Below are 21679 nucleotides of genomic sequence, written 5' to 3' on the forward strand. Positions count from 1 at the left end.
TGCCACCGCAAACTCTAGAAGATCTGTTCCGGTCTCATTCCTATCACCAAAACCGAAACCCCCATGTACGGCTTGAAAACCATCGTTAGCCTTACCAATGTGTCCATTAAAATCACCTCCTATGCAAATCCTCTCCCCCCTAGGTATGCCCCCTACCACTGCGTCTAGGCAATCCCAAAATTCTCTATTTTCCTGATCCCCTAGGCCTACATGAGGCGCGTAGGCGGAGACTACTGCCACTACTTCCTCTCCTAGTACTAATTTCAACACCATAATCCTGTCATTATGTCTTATCACCTCCACCACACTAGTGTGTATTTCCTTAGCCACTAGAAACCCCACTCCATTCCTAGCTCCATCAGACCCCGAGTACCACAACTTATACCCATTACACTCAGCCCCTCTATGTCCTTTCCACTTAGTCTCCTGGAGGCATGCTATCTGAACCCTACGTCTTTTAAGCACATCTACCAATTCTAGCAACTTACCATTTAATGTTCCTACATTCCAAGAAGCCAAACGCAATATACGCTCCCTATCTTTACTCTTTCCTACACCCCTCGTTTCAGGACATGGTCTCAAGTAATAGTCATGGTTCCTACGCTCTATGGTTGCAACTAATCACACAAACACAAGCAATAGAACACCAAATCAATAGTAATAATAATAATAGTAACAAAAACTAATAATAATAATAATAATAATAATAATAATAATAATAATAGTGTGTAGCAATAACACAAGCAATTGAAGTTAGATCATGAAACCCAATACCCAGCTCTATTCAAACAAATCGGGCAGCTAAACCCAACTCAAATTGTGAAATTGACAAGTGCAAAAGTGCTCAGAAAGAAACAAGATTAGTGAGGATGGTGAAGATTAAAGGGGTAGAAATACCTGTGTACCGCAAAAACTATAAATAAGAAGTAAAAAAATTCGCCGGCCGACTTACGATCTCGTTGTCTCGCTCCTTCGGTTTCGAGCGGTGGCTTGCGGGTGGTTTGTGGTGGAGACGAGGGGCGAGTGGAAAAGAGAGACTTACCTGTTGTCGGAAGCTTTCCAGTTGATACCGCCGGAAAAACTGCCGGAGGACCTGTACGGAGATGTGAATGTTGGGGGTAATTGGTAATTGTACGGAGAGAACGTTTCATGACTTATATTTATATTTATTTAACCATAGGTAAGGCAGTTATGCAAGGTAGTTACGATTACTAATTATACCCGCCATTATCGCTTGAGTTTCTATCGAGCTCCCTAAACTTCTCATTACCTTCTCTCTGTATCTCCTCCATTTCTTTTTCTTTCTTTTAATGCATTATTGTATATGTATATTAGGTTTTCCCTAAGTTTAATTAGTTGCATCAAAATGAAATCAATGTTTTGAAGATGTAGAGAAATCGAGACACAATTGAAGTTGATGATTGGTCAAAAAATTCAAGAAAACTGGATTTCATTTATTGATGAAGACTATCACGTCTATGGTTACGAATGACAGATCCGGACCGTGACATCGAACAGGTATCCGTTAATTAATCTATCACACATGAACAAACTCAGAAATTTGAATCGCACCCGAATATATACATATATATTTGAGTTGAATTTTGGTACGGTTCTTGGTGGAAACGTAAGAATTACAAGAAAGTATCGGTATCTATTATGTTTTATGAACCAAATTGTATTTGTTTTCGACTATATTAAGCGCCGTGCTAACCTGTGGCTTACGCTGGACGCGTCTTCAAAGCGTCAAGGCAGGAAAACGTTGGAAGGTGGATTCGAACACGAAAAGATCGAGGACCTTATGTTGGAATTCAAGTGTGTTTCTTAATTTAGCATATTCGTATCAATGCTTTGCACAATTTGTTTTGTGTTAGCTGATGTTAATTGTTTTTGTTCTAAAACCATGGTAGAAGTCATGCGGATCCGCTAGTGTTACAATATTCTTTCATTCTACTAGTTGAAATTACTTTCATGAGAATTTTAAACCTTATAACGTGACTTATGTTCGTTTCACTAGAAATTTCCAAATAAAGCTCTGCTTAATTTCGCTTCTAGTATGTGTAATTCATGTTCATTCTTATTTTGAAGGCGCTCAACACATTGAAAAAAGGTACCCAATTAATCAAGTACACCAGGAAGGGAAAGCCTAAGTTTCGTTTATTCAGAATCTCCACTGTAAGTTGCTTCATATACTGATTTCTTGAACTGTAATGGTACACAGGGCTTTCTCAGAAATTATTCATTATTTGTATCGTATCACTTTCCAATTGCACGCTACCTAAAAAAGCGTGACGACAACGCAGAAGCCCAAAAGATAGAGAGATTCTCAAAGATATTAATTAGTATATTATTGAATGAATAACACATTACAGCAGGCCCTTTTGTTAAGAAATGCTAAATTTATCACGCGTTGTCATTTTTTGGAATTGACAACCTGTATTTAACTACTGAAACTAAAGGAAAAATAAACGTGTGAATTAAGGCAACCAGTGATTTACACATTTTTTACACTATGAATGAAATGATTGAAAATTGCAAAAATTGTGGAAAACTCTTTAGTGATGAAATAAGAGCCATAAATGATGGAATTCACGTCTGACATATGGGTCAAACCACATGATCTTGCTATTTGAGACCTTCTAATCCACTACTCATGGGCCGTAACTCCACTCGCAGCACAAGTTATACCCTTTTTATGCTGGGCCCGTTTCTGTCATCTTTCCTGTCTCGCTAGCTGGTCCATGTATCAATCTGCTAACACTTTGATCATCTCGATCCTTAAGAAAGCATGAAACTTTTGTTAGTTAAGTGCAGAGAATGATCACCATCGATTAACATTTACCCTTGCTATATAGCGTCTTTTCTTTTGTGGCTCTCGTTCTTCAAGTTTTCACTGGCCTTTCAAGCTAGTCATATTCTGACTGTTGATTAGTTATTTCTTTTACTATATGTTGAATCCTAAATTTTCATTGACAACCAAACTAAAAGGTGTTGATTTAAATTTTCAGGATGAAACAACTTTGATCTGGTACTCCCATGGACGGGAAAGGAATCTGAACTTGGCTTCAGTTATTAGGATCATCCCTGGACAGAGAACAGTTAATTAGCTATTTCAAGAGTTGATTCATTGATTTATTTCCTGAAAATAATTTAATTTGCAATAGTATATGCACCTGCAGCTGGTTTTCAAAAGATGCAGCCAACCTGAGAAGGAGTACTTGTCGTTTTCCCTTATTTACAAAAATGGTGAAAGATCCCTTGATCTGGTTAGATGACTTATTCTTTCTAATGCTTATTTATTCAAATAATTAGCACCCTTAAATGCACTCGAGAGCTCACAGAATGTAAAAGTAATTACTATGGTTGTATAATTGTAGATCTGCAAAGATAAAGTTGAGGTAGATGTCTGGCTTGCAGGGTTGAGACATTTAGTTTCTTCAGCACAAAATCGTACTAGACGTAGCGGAAGTGATATTTCTGATGTAAGAGTTTCATTTTTATATCCTTGAATTCACTCGGTATACATTACATCTTCATTGGATTCAATGTGTGTTCTCTGATTAAACTCTGTTGTACATTTTTTCTTATTACAGTTGTATGATGCTGCAAATGACGCTGGTCAAAAGGGGCGTCCTTCTAGTGTAGCATTAGAGTGTGATTCCAGTAACTCGCGAGGCTCATTTTCTGTGGATTTGCGTTATCCAGAAAACATAAGTAGTTTTCTTAGTTCAGATGTGGCAACGGGACGTGCAAACATGCAAGTAAGAACAAGTTGTGCAGATAATTACAGAATTAGTGTTTCAAACACACCTAGTTGTTCAACTCAAACTACCGCCGCGCCTGATGATATAGAATCATTAGGAGATGTTTACCTTTGGGGAAAAGTTTGCTGTTTTAATGATGGAACTTCCCAACTAAAAGGTGACACTTTAACTCCTAAACTATTGGAATCAAATGTAGTTATAGATGTCCAACAAATTGCTTGTGGTGTTTCGCATTTTTCTCTTGTAACAAAACAAGGTGAAATTTTCACTTGTGGGGAGGAATCTGGTGGTAGGTTGGGTCATGGAACTGACCGAAATGTTAGTCGCCCTCGCGTTATTGAATTCCTTTCGGTTAATAATGTTGACTTTGTTGCTTGTGGTGAGCATCATACTTGCGCTGTATCTTCATCTGGTGATTTATATACATGGGGAGATGGGACCCACAATGCTGGTCTTCTCGGCCATGGTACTGATGTCAGCCACTGGATACCCAAACAGGTTTCTGGACCTTTAGAAGGAATCCAAGTTTTATCAGTTGCTTGTGGTAATTGGCATTCAGCGGTGATAACTTCCGAAAAAAAGTTATATACGTTTGGTGATGGGACTTACGGTGCTCTGGGACATGGTAATCGAGAGAGTGTAAAATTTCCAAAAGAGGTTGCATCTTTGAATGGGCAAAAAACTCTTAAAGTTGCATGTGGATTGTGGCACACTGCAGCAGTTGTAGAGGCCTTAAAATATAAAACTAAAAACAAAACATCCAAAAAACTTTTCACTTGGGGGGACGGAGATAAGTACCGCTTGGGTCATGGAAACAAAGAAACTTACACAGAACCAACATGTGTAGTATCTCTAACTGATCATAATTTCCATCAATTAGCATGTGGGCATACTATGACTGTTGGCCTTACGACATCCGGTCATGTCTTCACTATGGGTAGTACTGCACATGGTCAACTTGGTAACCCGCAAGCCGATGGTAAATCCCCTAGTATGGTTCAAGATAAACTAGTAGGTGAATTTGTTGAAGAAATCGCATGTGGAGCGTACCATGTTGCGGTTTTAACATCAGGAAGTGAAGTTTTCACTTGGGGTAAAGGTGCAAATGGGAGACTAGGACATGGAGACGTAGAAGATCGAAACACTCCAACTTTGGTTGAAGCATTGAAAGATAGAACTGTTAAAAGTTTATCTTGTGGTGCAAATTTTACTAATAGTATATGCATTCATAAATGGGCTTCTGGAGTAGACCAATCAGTTTGTCATGGTTGTAAACAAGCATTCGGTTTTACCAGAAAAAGACGTAACTGTTACAACTGTGGACTTGTGCACTGTCATGGTTGCAGTTCCCGAAAGGCTATGAAAGCAGCGATGGCTCCAACCTCGGAAAAGCCACATCGTGTTTGTGACTCTTGCTATGTAAAACTTAAGAAATCTGCTGAAACCGGAAATGATAATAGTAATACTAATAACAACAGTAATAATGTTTCAACTTTCAATAGAAGGTTTAATAAGAGGACTTCAAAGCCTTTGATTTCCCAAATAATGGAACCGGTCAAGTACCACGAAGTGAAATCAGGAAAATGTGGATCAAGATCTAATTCTACTTCGATGGTAAGAACTTCTCAAGTTCCATCTTTCCAGAATTTAAAAGATGTTTCGTTTCAATGTTCAGTAAGTGTTCTTCATAGTACGTGGAAACCTGGTACAATGACTCCAAAAATACATGCTGGCCCAAGACGGCCTAATCCTCCGTCCACTACTACCCCTAATTTCTCACGGGGTGTGACTGATGATCTCAAGAAATCAAATGAGCATTTGAGCCAACAAGTGTCAAGATTGCAAAACCAGGTAAGAGCTCTTGTTAACTGATATATCATTTTTGTCTTTGTGTTATCTTAGAATATATTAGTATTATTAGGGTATAATTGTATTTTGAGTCTTAGTTCTGATATCATGTAAAAGTAATGGACTACATCTTTAACTGAATTGCGTAATTACAAAGAAGGGGGAACCCTCAAAATATAGGAAACAAATCCTAAAGAAGCCTAACTTGAGACCCTGGGATAAACACAATATATTTTATGTCTATCGTAGTTTAATATAATCTCTTTAAAGAAAAGTTTAGATTACATCGAAACAGAAGGCAAGCGGGCAACAAGCTGCGTCGCTACCCCTTTTTGAATCGCAAAACCTAATCTTTTAAAAACTATATTTGCTAATCTTGGAGTCATAACATTACTATGCATGACCCGCTGAACACAGGTAAGTGGCTCCACAGCTTCAGGCGTGAGGAAACCAAAAGTGTCAAAACCAAAAGAAATAAATACATGTTGGTTGTCAAGACACGTCTTTTCATGTTTTGCCACCTTACCTGAAGCAGCTTTTAATGCGGCTTGACCGACTGCGAAACCACTACTCCCTAAGCCCACCAAAGGAGAAACCCCTTTTAAATCCATACACACGTGTTTCCTTCCTATCCATCCAAACACCAAAATGTCAGCCGGTCGAAGAGATGATCTTCCCTCCGACGGGTCAGTCAGGAAATTCACAGGTGCTTCTTTCTTAACAGAAATTCCAGCTCACCTGAATATATCAAAGAGCACATCCCTAACCAGATCTGTCAGTACTTGAACCCCGGGAGCTCTTTACAGTGCACCGCGTGCTCCCCATATGAGTCTAAACACGCCTTACGACAAACACAATTAAACCTTAATACTACGTTACGCCTGAAAGAGATTATAATGATCTTCCTTTCTATATGCAATAGTTATACATTATTTTTTTTTTTTAATTGGTAGGTGAAACAATGGAAGCAAAAGAGTGATAAGCAAGATTCAGATATTAGAAAACTACAGACAGCTGCTAAACAAGCTGAGTCGTTAGCTGCAGACGAAAGTGCCAAATGTGCAATTGCTGTTGATGGGTTCAAATGCATCATATCTCAGGTATGCCAATATTGTATCTATTTCCACTTTTTATTTTATAATTTTGGCTCTGTTTTTTTTTTAAACTAAGAATCTTGAATTCAGATATTAAGTAACTATAAAGAATCCGTATTAAATTTTCATGCAACAAAATATTAAAACAATTTAGCTAGTCGACAAAGTTAAACAATGTGGTACAGTATCCATAGATGATGTGGTAATTGCTTATTATTTTATTGGTTTTGAGAATCAGTTAAATGAACTTGCCGAAAAAATGCCACCCGAAATCTCCAATGACAAAACCATCAAAGACTTGATCGATAAAGCCAATGATTACATCTACACGCACGGAAGTGATACGTCTTCAAGTCGTGCTCCCCTGCGATCATATGAGCCTGGAGGCAGTTCTAGTAATCACAATATTGATGAAAACAATGAATCTTCTTCAAATAATACTTCAGACGCTGAAAGTCAGAATATTGTAGAAGGTAGCTCAGGAATGTCCAGGAATCCAAACCGTGATAGAGGGAGAGAAGTGATTGAACAATTTGAAGCCGGTGTTTATGTTACTGTGCTCCAACTTTCAGATGGTACCAAAGTATTCAATCGGGTTAGATTCAGGTATGTCGGCATATTTCTTACTCATCTAGCTAGTTTTATACATGTTCCTTTTTACAAGTGTCTGCAATATCTATCTTAAACGCGTCAACTAAAATACTAGCTAAATGCATAATGGTTCAAATGGAAATGGGTCAAATCATCCGAACTCTACTTTAATGCCTACGCTTTTCTAAATAGTTTTATGCAATTATTTAGATTATTAATACAATGATTTTCCTTCTTTTTTTTATCATTAAGTGTCCTTTTTGGCATTATCTAGCCCCCAAACTTAATAAAAGTGATCATTTTGTCAAGTTTTGTAAATTGTAGATGAAGAATAATACATATTAAGCCTAGTACTTATAATTAGGCATGCTTTCCCAACCTTTGTCCTGTAAAAGTAAATTTTAAGAGGAAAAGAAACTGTCGGTCAACATTTGACCTGCAATCCACAAGTATAACAAAAGAGCTCATTTGCGATTAGAAATTCTCTATTAATCCAAATTTTCTACAATATCCGTGCAGCCGAAGAAGGTTCAATGAACAGCAGGCAGAAGAATGGTGGAGGGAAAACAGGGACAGGCTATTTCAAAGGTATAGTCCAAGAAGGCCATCAGGTAGTTCAAGTGTACCAAGGCAACCTGCTCAGGAAAATAATCAGGAACCACCACCATCTAATTAACTTGGTTTTGCTCTCGTGGGCACTTGTAATTAGGCCAAAATATGATCCTCTTTAGAGTGTTTATTTTCTTGAAGATGGTAGTGAAGGAGATATGTTGAATTATTAAAATTCTAAAAGGATTTTGCAAAGATTCTGCTTTACATGACTCCAATCTGTTATCTTTTCATGTTCCTTAAGGTTTATAATTTGAAAATTTTTATCTTCATTAGGAGATCACTTGTATATTGACTTCGTTTCATAAGAGATTTAGAAGGTAAACTTTGTGAGAGTTAAGACAATTCAATCCATACTTTTGTTTTTTACTGGAAACATTGATTTTATCTAAATATAGCGCACTGATAGATAGAAGTTCATGCTAGCATTGGGGTCAATGACACTAATAACTTTTATTGCAATCTCATTCTATCAAGAAGTAACTTTTGTACAATAGATTGATATGTTTCCTATTTTAAATAGTAGATTGATGTGTGATATGTTTCCTATTTTAGATAGTTGATTGATGTCTTTCTTATTTTCACTCAAAGACACATGTAGTAAATTTATTGGAAGCACAGACAAACAAGGGGGAGAAACAATATTGTCGGTATAATTATTTCTTCGCGAAAGTTTAATTAATGATTATTTTTAGTTGGTCGCGTCTAAAGGAACATCACTAAGACACTACGGTGGTGTTTGTTTTTTGAGAAAAGCTTTGCCAGAGCTCTTCTGTCTGCGACGCGCAAACCACGCATAGACATGAGCTTCTACAAAGTGTTTGTTTTTCCAAAGACGTTTCATTAAAAAACATATGTGTGGGCTCTTCTTGGTGCAGATCTGACCCAGCCTCTTTTTACCTCTTCTAATCTCTTTCTAACCTCATAAACTATCGTTTTCCTTTACATATTATCAACCCTAGTCACCACATCCCGTTCCTCCACCGGCGTCACCCCTCCACAGCCCCTACTCCATCGATCGAAATCCAACACTCGAAGCATAAATCTAATGTACCCTGCTTCGCTACCTCTCGTCCTCGCTGCTCTCCGCCACTGCCACTGCCACCGCCTGTCGTCACTTCAATGTTGACTGCAAGTGAAAGTAACAGCCTTCAAATTTTTATTTACTAAAATTTTCTCATGTTGAGTTTGAAATTAGTCATAAGGTTTTCATGTATTTGAAAGATGAAGTCAATGTATATATATAGCATTTGAAAACTCATATTATTTCAATGTTGTATAACTATTATTTAAGTTTAAAAAAATAATATAGCATTTGAAAACTCTTTTAAGTTTAAAAAATCAATTTATTTAAATTTTAGTTTATTTTAGCAGTCTGTAAAATTTAAAAAAAATAGACAACCTTATTACATACTACAAACCTTTGGTCCACATCTTCTTCTACATAGGTCTGCAGATATGGTCCGCAGATTGTATACATTTTACCTCTTAAAAAACAAACTGCACCTATCTAAACATCACTAATTGTCATAAGAGCCATATGAACACATAGGTCGTATGGTCACACGAACTTTACGACAAGGGATAATGGACATAGACATATGATGTATTTGACAATAAATGACTGATGTGAATACTGACAAAGTTTTATGGCCCACGTGACCATTTTCTATTCTATCATGCTGGCCATTTATTTGTAAAGGCTTTGGTGTGTAGACTTGATTTGACATCACAAGACCCATATTATAGGTTTCATATGTCAATCCACGATATATTCTGAATCATGTTAAGGATCACTGTCAAATTAAAGTATTTCATCTATGTACAAGTTCAATAGTCAAATAAGATTGAATGAGTTCTACAAGAACTAGATGTTCTTTCCTGAAAAAATCGATTCTTAATTCGTGTGTTGAGAAGATCATATGATTTACCATCACAATGATTAGGACGAAACACCGCAACTCTTCCTAATAAAGAATGTTGGTTAAGTGTAACCGTCGTGATTACATTAATGGGACCATAGTTGAAACTTCAGTAAGCAACTCCATCAATGCTAACATAGTTACCATTAATCACCTAGTTATAATTGTTGCACAGTTGCAACCAATAACATATGCTCCTAATTACTGGTGCCACTTATGATCAGTCCCGTCGATCATTAGATCCTACTTGTCATCCTTCTTTTATGTAACCTTTCTCAATCATGCAATTCTAAAGCAACTTTTGGGTGACACATATGCAATCCCACCAGATGGACCCCGCATAAGGCATGTCCCTCAAACACCAACCAAGTGGTGATGACTCCTTAAAACCTCAGGTTAGTGAATTGAATAAGAATAGTCATGATCTAGCGTGTACTCCACACATCTTAATTTATATCAATACGTATTCTTATTTCTCATTTGGGATGTAATTAAATCCAATAATTTCACTAAAATCATCAACACTTGTAACATCGTAAGGCTCATTTGATATGATAAACACACTAAAGTACACTTCTAGAGATGTTGATATAGCATCCCTTTCTAATTTACTATGACTGTTATAAAATAGTAATAAACTAGCTTTAGAGTCCGTGTCACACACGAGATGATCCAGCTTATGAAATTACAAGTAAAGCGAATAATTAAATAACGTATATAAAAAAATGTATTACATCTTTGTTTGTATCTATATTATGTGTACATAAATTGATTTTTATATCACAAAATTATTTTTTTTTAAATGAACTTAATAAAAAAATGCACGTGCAAAAACATGCTCGAGAATGCTATTTTTATTGAAAATTTCATTCTTAGTGTCATATATGTATAATTGAAAGAATTTTGATTATGAACCAATTTCGGGAATAAGACTTCTCATACAATAGTAGTGTTTACCATTCAGCTTGAATACAGAAGGATCGTTACCTTTATGATATCTTTATCAATTTATCACCCATCGAAGGAAATGAAAACATTAAATTGTAATGACGGAGGTTTTTCAAGAATTATGCTTTTTCAGAGCTACACCACTAAAAATATTTTGATAAGTTTCAGGGAGCTTCTCGACTTTGTCATAATGACAATATAAAAAATAACATGTTAACCCATTCAATTTTGTAAACATTTTGCTTCATTTGAGCATAGTTTTGCATGGCATGCTTCCCATACAACGTTTTGATCACCATTGACGGAAAAATTAATGTTGACTCAAACATTTCAAATTTGATAAAAGTTAAAAGCATTGATAGGTCTGGGGGTGGCATGTCGAAAATGTTCGCAATCTTTTCTTAAATTTTAACATTCGAGAGAAAAATAGTCAATTTGTCAAATCCCGAACCTTTTAATTATTTCAAAAAATGCCCTTGATAATAAATATGAAACCCGAATCATGTTTAAAATTCGAACGTTCATCCATTTGACATTTTCAAGTTAACACATTGAACCCGTTACAAATTTGCCAATAAATCTATTTGTATTCTCAAACTTTTAAAAATACTCAGATTTCTCATTTTTGACCCCGTAACAAATTTTAACCTAAATGTAGTTAACTTGTACAAAACAATTTATTTACCAACTTTTGATCAATAAAAATCTGATTTAAGTTCCATAAAAAACCCGAAAAAATCTTTGATAAAAAAACTAAGAAATTAAATATGATAAACTTTATTATGTCTGAAAGTGATTGGTATATACTATCCTTACATTTACATATATATAGTTTACTAAATTAACAAAAAAATAAATGGAGAGATTTAAAGCATATATTTATAATTTATAAATTTACATGACAATTTACAATAATAATAATAATAATAATAATAGATAAATGAATTGATTTTTAAAATATGGATCGACTTTTAAGTATATATTTATAGTTTAATGATTAAAAAATTACTTTATAAAATGAAAGAATATTCGAGTTTTGTTTTTCTTTACAATATTCTACAATATACATGTAGTACAATATGTTAATGATAACATTTAAAATTATATTCTTTTCAATTTTTGACAAACATGGTTTGTTATTTTTGGATCTCACCAAGTATTTTAGAATATATAGTAAAATAATATGCTAATATTTATTTTTATAAAAATGTATAGATATAATATAAATAGATGTAAAAGTAAAGTGAATAATTATTGATCTATTACATATATTAGGATCAATTAAGATATTAGTTTTGGAGGGAAAAGAATTATACGAATTTACCAAAAGATGACAAGTGTCCACAGTTATTTTACCTTATTAGAATAGTATATTAGATTATTGTTAGAGTATTCACAACAACTTCTCTATAATTATTGTGAGAGAAACCTCTAAATTTTTTTAAAGGGTTATAAGTTGTTGTGAGTGGAGGAGAGTTAAAATTTTAAAGATATGAATAAATTTAGAGAAACACTGTTCACCCTCTATTTATTTTTTAATATATTTGTAAGTGGTTATAAGTGAAAGAAAGAGAAATTGTAATGACAAAGATGTAAAAAAGTATTATTTAGTTGTATATGAGAGAGAAAATGTAGTGATTTATAGTGTAATTATATAGATAAAGTTAGAGAAGCTGTCAAGAATACTCTGATGCAAATAAAAATTATAAAACTAACTTTTTGTTGAATAATCGATTCATGTAAAGTCATAAATACTCGTCACATGCTCTAGTTAATGAGTTTAGAGTGATTTTTAGGTTATGTGTAAAATTTTGGATTCTGTATCAGATTTCCAGGTATGTGAGGAATTGAACTGTCAAAACACAAATACGACTAATTTAGCACCTATGAAATGTAGAGGCGTTCAAAAAAATCTGAATTCGTATCCAAAATATTCGATAATCTAAATCTGAATTATCTGATTGGGTATCCGAATATCGGATGTTCGATTTTTGGATTTGGATTCGGATAGTGATTTTAAAATTTTTTTGATAGTTTAATCGGATATCCGAAAGGTTCAGATCCAAAAACCCAGATATCCGACTTTAAACACCCCTAATGTAATGTATATGAACCTTGTGTTAAGCTTTAAGAACTAATAAAATATCACTCAAAACTTAAAATAATGTTTGGTATGCTGCAATGACAGACATAATGAAATGAATCATTGCTACGGAATGAAAAAAGTGTGTTTGGGTTAGTCACACAAATGGAATCACCAATTATCCAAGGAATCTCATTCTCTCAAAACGTATCAAGTCATCTATCTGCAACCACCTGCTTATTTTTCATTATATTTTCCTCTTTCGTCTTACTTTCTCGAAACTGCCGCTCTTGTCACCACCACCACCGCTACCACTACTGCTAGTACCACCATCTGACCATTACCACCACCACTCTATATGCTGTCGCCATCATCAACACTACCTTCACCATCCCCACCGTCTCCATCTCCATCACCGATACTGATACCGCCATTACCTATATTTTCTTTTAGTAAACAAAATTTATTTTGAGACATGGTATTTCTTTTCATTAATAATTCATGTAACCATTGTTTAAAAGTTGTCATCGTTTCTTTTGTCACACTTATTGCCATAGCTTCAACAAATAACCATATTCATGGACCCTAACCATCAATACTCCATAAAGATATATCTTTTCGACAACATAAATAATAATTAATTAATAATAATAAATTATTATTATTATTATTATTCATTTGATGGAGTACAGAGTTAGCTCCTGGATGAAGCATTTACACAACCAACAACAACTACAACTACAACTACAACTACAACTACAATGGGGGTTTGAAGACGTGTAATCAAATTCAAGACCAAAAATCACAACCGTTTGACCAAATTGTAATCCATAGAAATTACGCGGAAGAAGAATAGACTGACTATTTCATATATATTATATGTTCCCCTGAAATTTATTTTTATTTTCTTTCTTTCTTTCTTGCGGAAACGTAAAATGCAAGCAAGTCCTTAAAGTTGGATCACTGTTGATTAACACCCTATTTTCGTCAAATGGGTTTACAGCAATCCAAGGACGAGCTTTTGTATCAACAAGTCACAAATGCCAACATTGAAGCCGTCAAAAAGCTTCGAGCCGAAGGTGCTGGTCTTGAGGTATTTATTAATTCGAGCTTTGTGCTTAAAATTCGCAATTAAATTAATTTGGGTAATTTTTTTATACAAATTCTTCGATTCTTGGAGTTGAATTGGTGAATTAGTTTACCCCCAATTTCAATTTTTGAATTAGTTTAATCACATTTACATATAAGTTTAACCGCATATAACACAGTAAATTAACATTGATATGGGTTTTGTTGCTAATCTAGATTAATACTGTTTTTATATTCAGAAGGGGTTGTGCGCAGCTCGAATGTTGTCCGCTTACCTGCCTCTTGATTGTAATTGGATCTTTTTAACTATAAATAAATAAATTATAACAGAAAGAGGTGTGAGGAAAAATAAATAAATAACAGTCTAGTTTCCAGATTCGCATTTGGTTATCTGATGATTGTGTTATGATGCAGCAATAAGTTGTTTTGAATTGGTTAACTAAACTGATTAATTCAATTAGTTGCTGAGAATCACGCCCTTTTAAATAGGCGGTTTGAAGTTGTTTATTCCAAACTGATTATTTGATGCAGATAATCGGTTTTAACCCAAGCCCACTGGTTGGGCTTGGCCTGGTTTGCAAATCAACTCGGCTCAGCTCGTTTATCTTAACGAGCTGAAATGTTGAGCTTGAGCCGGCTTGTGTCTTGTGAAAGGACCAAACTACCCTCATGTGAATATTTACATGACTAGACTTTAACGCAAAAGAATTAGCGTCCGTTAGTGGAAAGGATTTAAACGGCGAAAAAAATTGGAACCCGTAAAGGATGATTTTTGTTATTTTCTTAGTTTAAGGATGAAAAGTATGATTTGATATATAATTAAGGACGGAAAGTGTAATTTACTCTAAAATTTGTGTTATATGAAAATTTTGTGCTTTAATTTAAACAAGCCAACTAGCAATCTAAACAAGCCTAACATGCGAGCCAACGAGCCGAGCTTACTTTGGCTTTGGCTCTGGCTCAGCTCTGCTCGTTTCTAAACGAGTGAATTTTCAAGCAAGCTTTTTGAACAGCTCTAGTTAGTGTTGAAGTCATGTGTTTAACTATGTGTAAACTGGTGTTTCTGGTGCAGTGGACGGATAAAGAAGGAAAGACTCCTTTGATATTGGCTTCAACAAATCCACAATTATTTGATGTTGCAAAAACATTAACAGAATTGGGTGCAAACGTAAACGCCTATCGTACAGGTGTGCTGCTTCGTTCCCTTTAGAGTCTATATATAATTGTTTATTATAAGCTCTATGATGCAAGTATACAATATGTATTTGTTTCAGGCCATCATGCTGGAACTCCTTTGCATCATGCTGCACGAAGTGGATTAGTGCAGATGGTTCATCTACTGCTTTCACATGGTGGTGAGTACTTGTTAGTTACGGGTCTCTTTTTTATTTATTATTACTTAATAGTTAATACTTAAGACGCTATTTAATATTATTATCATTTTCAGCTAATGCATTGGTGATGAATGATGACTGTCAAACTGCACTTGATGTTGCAAGACTCAAGGGAAATAGTAATGTTGTTCGTGCAATTGAGGTACATTTGGCATTTCATTTCACGTGTGATTATGATTTTATAGCATGCATAAAACCCATTGCAATGATCTTAATTGATTTATAATGTGATGCTTGTAGAGCCATATCTGCTTATTCTCTGGTTGGTTGCATGAGGTACATGAGCCGGGCTTTCTTGAACTTCGTACTCCTAAGCCTAGAAAAGTGTAAGTGTTGCATTTTATCATTAGTATAGAAGACTACTAAATGGTCATATTAATATAAGATGCATTGATTGTGTGGTTCTAAATTCTAATGTTTCTTCATGTTTTGAGCTATGTTAAATGGTGTTATACATATGACCCGAAACTGAAACATGACACGACATGAACCCAAAAAGCGTGTTGTACATATAAACTGAACCCGAACACGACACAAATATTTGTGGGCTCACACGTACACGACTCGTTTAACCTGAATATGTTATATTTTTCATTTTTTGTTTTTTTTTGGGGGGGGGGCATATTTTTACTTTAAAATTACCATTTTACAACAAAAAGTACAGTTGTATATAAAGTAATTTCGTTTAATTCTAAAGTTGTTATATCAATTTCTCTTGTAAACTTAAAATTTTGTCATATATTACCCAACCAATTTAATATATGACATAAGACACATTAAAATAAATAAATAATTAATTAATTTTTTAAAAGGGCAACCCGCGAGCCCGCCCAGTTTACATGAACACAACCCATTTTGCTAAACTGTTCGTGGGTTTGACCTGAAACTGACCCGAACCGGTCAGGTTGACACAAACACAACTTGATTAGCTAAACTTGTTCGTGGGTTTGAGCCAAAATGATCTGAGCCCGTCAGGTTGACACGAATACAACTTGATTAGCTAAACAGGTTCGCGGGTTCGACCCGAAACTGACCCGAATCCGTCAGGTTGACACGAACACGACAGTTTGACCGAAACTAACCCAGCCCGTTAGGTCGACACAGACACGACTTCTTCAGCTAAACAGGTTCGCATGTTCGACCTGAAACTGACCCAAACCCGTTTATACTAAACCCAACCCCGAAAAATTGGTGTTTGGTTCGTGTCGTGTCAGAAATTCACACCCCTATAATGAAAAGTAATTGGAAGATTGCTCTACTTTGATATATCTCGCATTAGACTTGTCAATTATTTTAATGAACTTCACTACTTGCAGGTGGGTAGTTATAGTACCATGTGGAGCTCGTAAACAGTCAAAGCCTTTGCAGTTAGAACTTTCTCTATATTCCGGTTTACAGGTATGTTTGTTTTCATTATAAAGCTGCAAATTGGTTCCTTTTTGTTGGTGGTTGTTTTTATTTGAGAGTTTGAGACCGTAAATTATGAATGGACAGGACGGGAAACCAAGCACGATTATGAGACTTTGGAAGGCTAACATGGATGAGTCAAATCTTAATCAGCCCAATCCTACAGTGATCATTTCTAGTTCCAAGAGTAATTTCTCAACACATCTAAATTTTGTATACTTGTTCATGCAAGCTAGTGTTTAACTGTTTTACATTATTGTTTGCCTTTTACATGTATAGTCCCGAAACGTTGGAGACGGAAAAGAGGCATTGGGCACTCCCAAGTTAAGCGTAAGTTTATTAAGTTCAAGTTAGCCTAAACTCCTTTTATCTGCATCTTTATGATCAATTCCTCAAGTTTGTATTTTGTACCTTTTTCTTTGAAGAATTTTCTATATGTTGACTTTTAAGTTGAGTTTTTTTTTTTTGGTTATATATAATTATAGGGACATTTAATACATGTACATATTGCTTTAAATGTACAAGATGCGAGAGTTGCAAATACACATGTAGCTATTGCTTTAAATGTGATAAATAAGATGGTTCTCTGATTCTAACTCTGATCACCATTACGTACAAGTTTATTATATGGTTCTCGCAATTACAACTTATTTCAGAGCCAAAAGTTTGTTGAGAATTGCGAGAACCGCATAATGTACTTCTATTTAGTGCTTTGAATGTGATACGTAAGACGGTTACGTAGCTGCCCTACTTTCTCTCTTCTACTACTTTGATCATCTTCTATGCAATATGTATAAGTGCTTTATGTGGTTCCCGAAGTTCTCAACGTATTATAGCTTCTGAAATGAGCGTGCCACTATGTATGTGTGTGCGTGTGTGCGTGAGCGTGCGCATCATTTGGTCTTTATATGGGCTTGAATTTGAAGTTCATCTTCACTTATATTATTATGTATACGATAGCTTTATCTAAAAAAAATTAGAAAAGTATCAATACATGTTTATGTATCTTTACTGTAAACTACAGAGTCACGCATCAAACTTGCACCCGTTAACGAAAATGAAAAGCCACAATTTAAGCAGTTTTGCAATGCTTGCAAAGGAATTAGTCAGGTATAATCATCTGCTTGATCTATTCTATCCTTTTTTGAATTATTTCTCGAGTGTTCACGTTGTGCGTTCTATGAGGCATTTATAATGATGTTTCGATTTGCATTTTAGAACTAATTATCTAATTATCGTGTCTTAAAGCTGCATAATCAATTGTTACTGTTTACATAAGCAGAATTTCCATATTTTACACATTGCAGGTTATGCATCCTGCACTTCCATTCAACAACCAAGTCTCTAGTATTGAACCACCTGCCCAAACAACACGAGACCCTGAGTTACCTCTGCCTATTAATGCCTCCCTCCAATCCGGTTCAGAAGTGGGACCCACGGCCCCTATCAGTTATTATCCGAACTCGGAGACCAGCATCTATTCTCAAATTGTCCCAACTGCACCTGTTATTATAAGTGCACCACCCTCAGTCCCCTCAGCGCCTCTAATTCCAGAAACGGTTGATGACGGTCCCGTTCACTACCCAACAATTGACTCCAACCCTGGTGATGGTGAGAAGGAGATTAATAATAATGATTCTTCATCGTGTGTTATATGTTTGGATTCACCAGTTGAGGGAGCTTGTATCCCGTGTGGTCACATGGCTGGATGCATGATATGTTTGAATGAAATCAAAGGCAAGGATTGGGGTTGCCCTGTTTGTCGAACCAAGATTGAACAAGTTGTGCGGCTTTATGCTGTTTAAGGTTATTTGACCTGGATCTGGTGTACTTGACTGTAAGTTTTCTTTTTGGTTCAGGAAGAGTTTAAAGCTCAAACCGTTGGTTTGGTCATGTGGCTGGGCACTAAACAAGCCGAACCGAGAAACCATCTGTATGGGTTGACTTTTAATTAGAGGTGTGTATGAACCAAAATAACCTGACAGTAACCGTAACAGAAATAACCGAACCCAATAAAAACCCAACAGCTTAGATTTTGTTTTTTGAAAAAACCGATTTGGTTCGGTTTCGGACTTCGGTTTTGCTATCAACCAAAAACTGAGAAAACCAATTTTAAGTAATTTATAAGAAGTTAATAAATGTTGTAACCCAAAAGATTTAGATTCAAATATGTAATATTCAGTTAATCACTAAATAACCTAAAAAAGTTATGCCCAAATTTCCAGGCCCAAATTCACTATCTTGGGCTATTTTTCTGTTTGGGACAAATTTTCAAGCCCAAATGATAAAAGCTAAGAAACCGAAGCAAACTAAACCCATTGTGGCAAGTGAAAACCAAAACCATACTGTTTTCAAAAATCAAAAGCCAAATTTGCGGTTTTGTGGTCCGGTTTGAACCCAAAACCAGTCATGCACACCCATACTTATAATAGATTAATAATGTATCAGAAACAGTCAAAAATTGGTTCATCTTAAAATGGGTCAAAATGGGTTCATGTTGAAGCGGGTTGAACCAGTTTGGTTCAGGTTGAGTTGGCTCTCTTTTAACACATTTTTTCCAATTTCCATTTTCTTTTTTTTTTTTTATAATAATGAAGTGATTCAAACCAACATTGACCGGTCCGGTTCCTTTTTGTGACCCAATCCGGTTGGTTCCGAAAGCTGTAACCCTTTTTGTTTCTCATTGTTTGTGCAGTGTATATGCATATTTAGGAACTTGTGAAAATAGTGTTTGGCTGCTATTGAAAAAGTGGAGAGTGTTGAAGCTGATCATTATTTCTACAACTATTAAAAGGTGTAGCATGTTATTAATGAAGTAAGCTAGCTCCCTGTTGCCTTTACTTTTTGTGATTATGAAAACTCCATATGATATAAAGTATGCGCATATTATATGCTTGAGCACATCATATGCTCCTTCCTGTCTAAAAATGAGTAAAACAAGTAAATATTGTATTATGTAACATGTAGCATGTGGATATAAATTCTATATTAATGAAATTGTGGTATTATGTGAAGTATTGTGAACATGTTCTTGGAAGTTGTATTACATGCTTAGCATGTTGTATTATGTGAAGTGTGAAGAGTTTTCGGAAACTCAAAATCTCATGGAAGAATTCGTTGTCGCCGACACCTCTGCCCCGTCTCCCACAACAGCCCCCCGCCATTTTACAAACCGAACATTGTTGTATATATTGTGTAGTCTATAACCCAAATCAATCAATTGAACATACGAACAAACCTGGTAATCTTGTATGCGATTGTAGATGAATAAATTGGAGCCTGGATTATTCTCTGAATCGTGTAATCACTATCAGATAAACCTATTTGTGGGTTACACACAATGATTTATCGGATAAGACAGAGAATTTCTACACATGGAATTGAATTCTAATTGTTCCATTTGATGAAGAACCAGAGAGAACCCTAGTAACCGTATGTTCCCTCCTGTATCTAATCGATCGAGAACACAAGGATAAAGAAAAAATCCCCTGGCCAAAATAATAACCATAGGCCTTTATATAAACTAATCCATCATATTGTTTTATTGAAACAATAAGGCCTAAATTAATTAAACCCAAAACACTTAAGCCCAAGTGTTAAAATAATAAATCCAATGTTATTATAAAGCCCAAATAACATTAGGACTAAATCAAGCCCGCACTCCCGCGTCACCTAACTCGTTTAATCTCTAACGTTATTTTCTCGATCGACAAGTTAATCCAATAACACTAAAATAACCAACAATCATCCCCCATTTAAGTGATAGCCATGATTAACTTAACCATCCTCACAAAAACACAAACACTATGCATAAATGAAAATGTCCTATGGATTGAATTTTCATTTTAGTATTTACACGTTACAAATATTAGAATATCTTAGGTGTCACTATGGATTGAACCCAAGTTATCCATTTTTAATACTTGTAGGCAAATACACATGCGTTTCAATTTCAAATTCCACTTGACACTATATTTTACTAGCCTATGTCTCAATCCTTCAAAGAATATATCAAAGCTCAAGTCCAAAGTTTCTTGAAGCGGCTAAACTTCATATTCTTATAGGTAGTTCATTATTCTCGCACCCGCACTGCAATTTATCAATGAACTATTAAGAAGCTATACTTCAACCTACTTTATCTTACGGTCCGAACACATACCTTGAGATGATTATATTAATGTGTTCTAATATCGTTATGACAAGCTTGCCACATTGAATTCAGCATCTAACGTTGTATTAGATGGGAATTGGGTGTCTTGACATAAGATATTAAAGTATGGACTTTAAACCCATCCCCATGACTGATATGTTCGCGAGATCTCTTCCTAACACTTTAGTTAGATCATCAGCCAAATTATACTTATAAATTACAAACTCAACAGATATCACATCTTGCATGATGAGCTCATGAATCATACTACGTATAATATATAACCGTCTAGACTTTCCATTATACATCTGACTATTACCCTTAGTCAGCACTATCCCACCTGATAGATTTTGATGATATCGGCTGTACCACAATAGAATTTGTAATAAAAGTTTCTTAGTCATTCAACCACTTTTATAAGTTGTTTCCAATGCTAGAAAATCACATTCCATTATCAAATGATGCAAAACACATCCACTTATATAACAAAAATTATTTAGAATAAACCCAGACAAGAGGTTCTTTTAATCCCTAAAACATACAACACATAATCCAAAACAAATGTTTTCCACAAGTAAATACAAGTCTTCAACCAGTTCAAATTCCTCAAACCATTTCAGATCATTGCATACATGACTCGTATCACCCGAGTCTACCCACCATGCAAGCATGTCATCCTGTACATAAGATAAATAAACAAATGACAAATAATTCTCAACCGAATTATTTTTAGAAACTATTGACCTTTTTAAGTCCAATAACTAACCCGAAACCCGGGTT

The 21679-nt window shown here is 35.2% G+C and overlaps 2 protein-coding genes across 2 annotated transcripts; both read left to right on the forward strand.

Moving 5' to 3' along the window:
* Positions 1 to 1488: 1488 nt before the first annotated feature.
* LOC143589596 (PH, RCC1 and FYVE domains-containing protein 1-like) lies at positions 1489 to 7973 on the forward strand. Its single transcript, XM_077070315.1, has 9 exons — positions 1489 to 1518; positions 2089 to 2175; positions 3009 to 3098; positions 3180 to 3266; positions 3378 to 3482; positions 3627 to 5615; positions 6566 to 6712; positions 6945 to 7312; positions 7817 to 7973. The coding sequence occupies exons 1-9, from the start codon at positions 1489 to 1491 to the stop codon at positions 7971 to 7973; spliced, it is 3060 nt and encodes a 1019-aa protein (XP_076926430.1).
* A 5826-nt stretch (positions 7974 to 13799) lies between these two features.
* Positions 13800 to 19583, forward strand: LOC143589597 (putative E3 ubiquitin-protein ligase XBAT35). The gene is made up of 11 exons (XM_077070316.1): positions 13800 to 13952; positions 15021 to 15135; positions 15223 to 15303; positions 15396 to 15484; positions 15583 to 15668; positions 16659 to 16740; positions 16837 to 16936; positions 17029 to 17079; positions 17774 to 17859; positions 18057 to 18586; positions 19445 to 19583. The coding sequence occupies exons 1-10, from the start codon at positions 13851 to 13853 to the stop codon at positions 18552 to 18554; spliced, it is 1290 nt and encodes a 429-aa protein (XP_076926431.1). The 5' UTR covers positions 13800 to 13850; the 3' UTR covers positions 18555 to 18586; positions 19445 to 19583.
* The last annotated feature ends 2096 nt before the right edge of the window (positions 19584 to 21679 follow it).

Source organism: Bidens hawaiensis, unplaced genomic scaffold, assembly GCF_021521415.1.
Source record: "Bidens hawaiensis isolate Kalapana, Puna unplaced genomic scaffold, B.hawaiensis_p1.1 tig00037645_1, whole genome shotgun sequence".
Classification (NCBI taxonomy): Eukaryota; Viridiplantae; Streptophyta; class Magnoliopsida; order Asterales; family Asteraceae; genus Bidens; species Bidens hawaiensis.

Bases quoted from the DNA above. Each gene is read 5' to 3' on its own strand.
- LOC143589596 (XM_077070315.1), top strand. From the start codon at position 1,489: ATGACAGATCCGGACCGTGACATCGAACAG. The intron at 3,099-3,179 runs GTTAATTAGCTA...ATGCACCTGCAG, and splicing joins TCATCCCTGGACAGAGAACA to CTGGTTTTCAAAAGATGCAG. The intron at 7,313-7,816 runs GTATGTCGGCAT...ATATCCGTGCAG, and splicing joins TTCAATCGGGTTAGATTCAG to CCGAAGAAGGTTCAATGAAC.
- LOC143589597 (XM_077070316.1), top strand. From the start codon at position 13,851: ATGGGTTTACAGCAATCCAAGGACGAGCTTTTGTATCAACAAGTCACA. The intron at 15,136-15,222 runs GTGTGCTGCTTC...TATTTGTTTCAG, and splicing joins CGTAAACGCCTATCGTACAG to GCCATCATGCTGGAACTCCT. The intron at 16,937-17,028 runs GTAATTTCTCAA...TTACATGTATAG, and splicing joins GATCATTTCTAGTTCCAAGA to TCCCGAAACGTTGGAGACGG.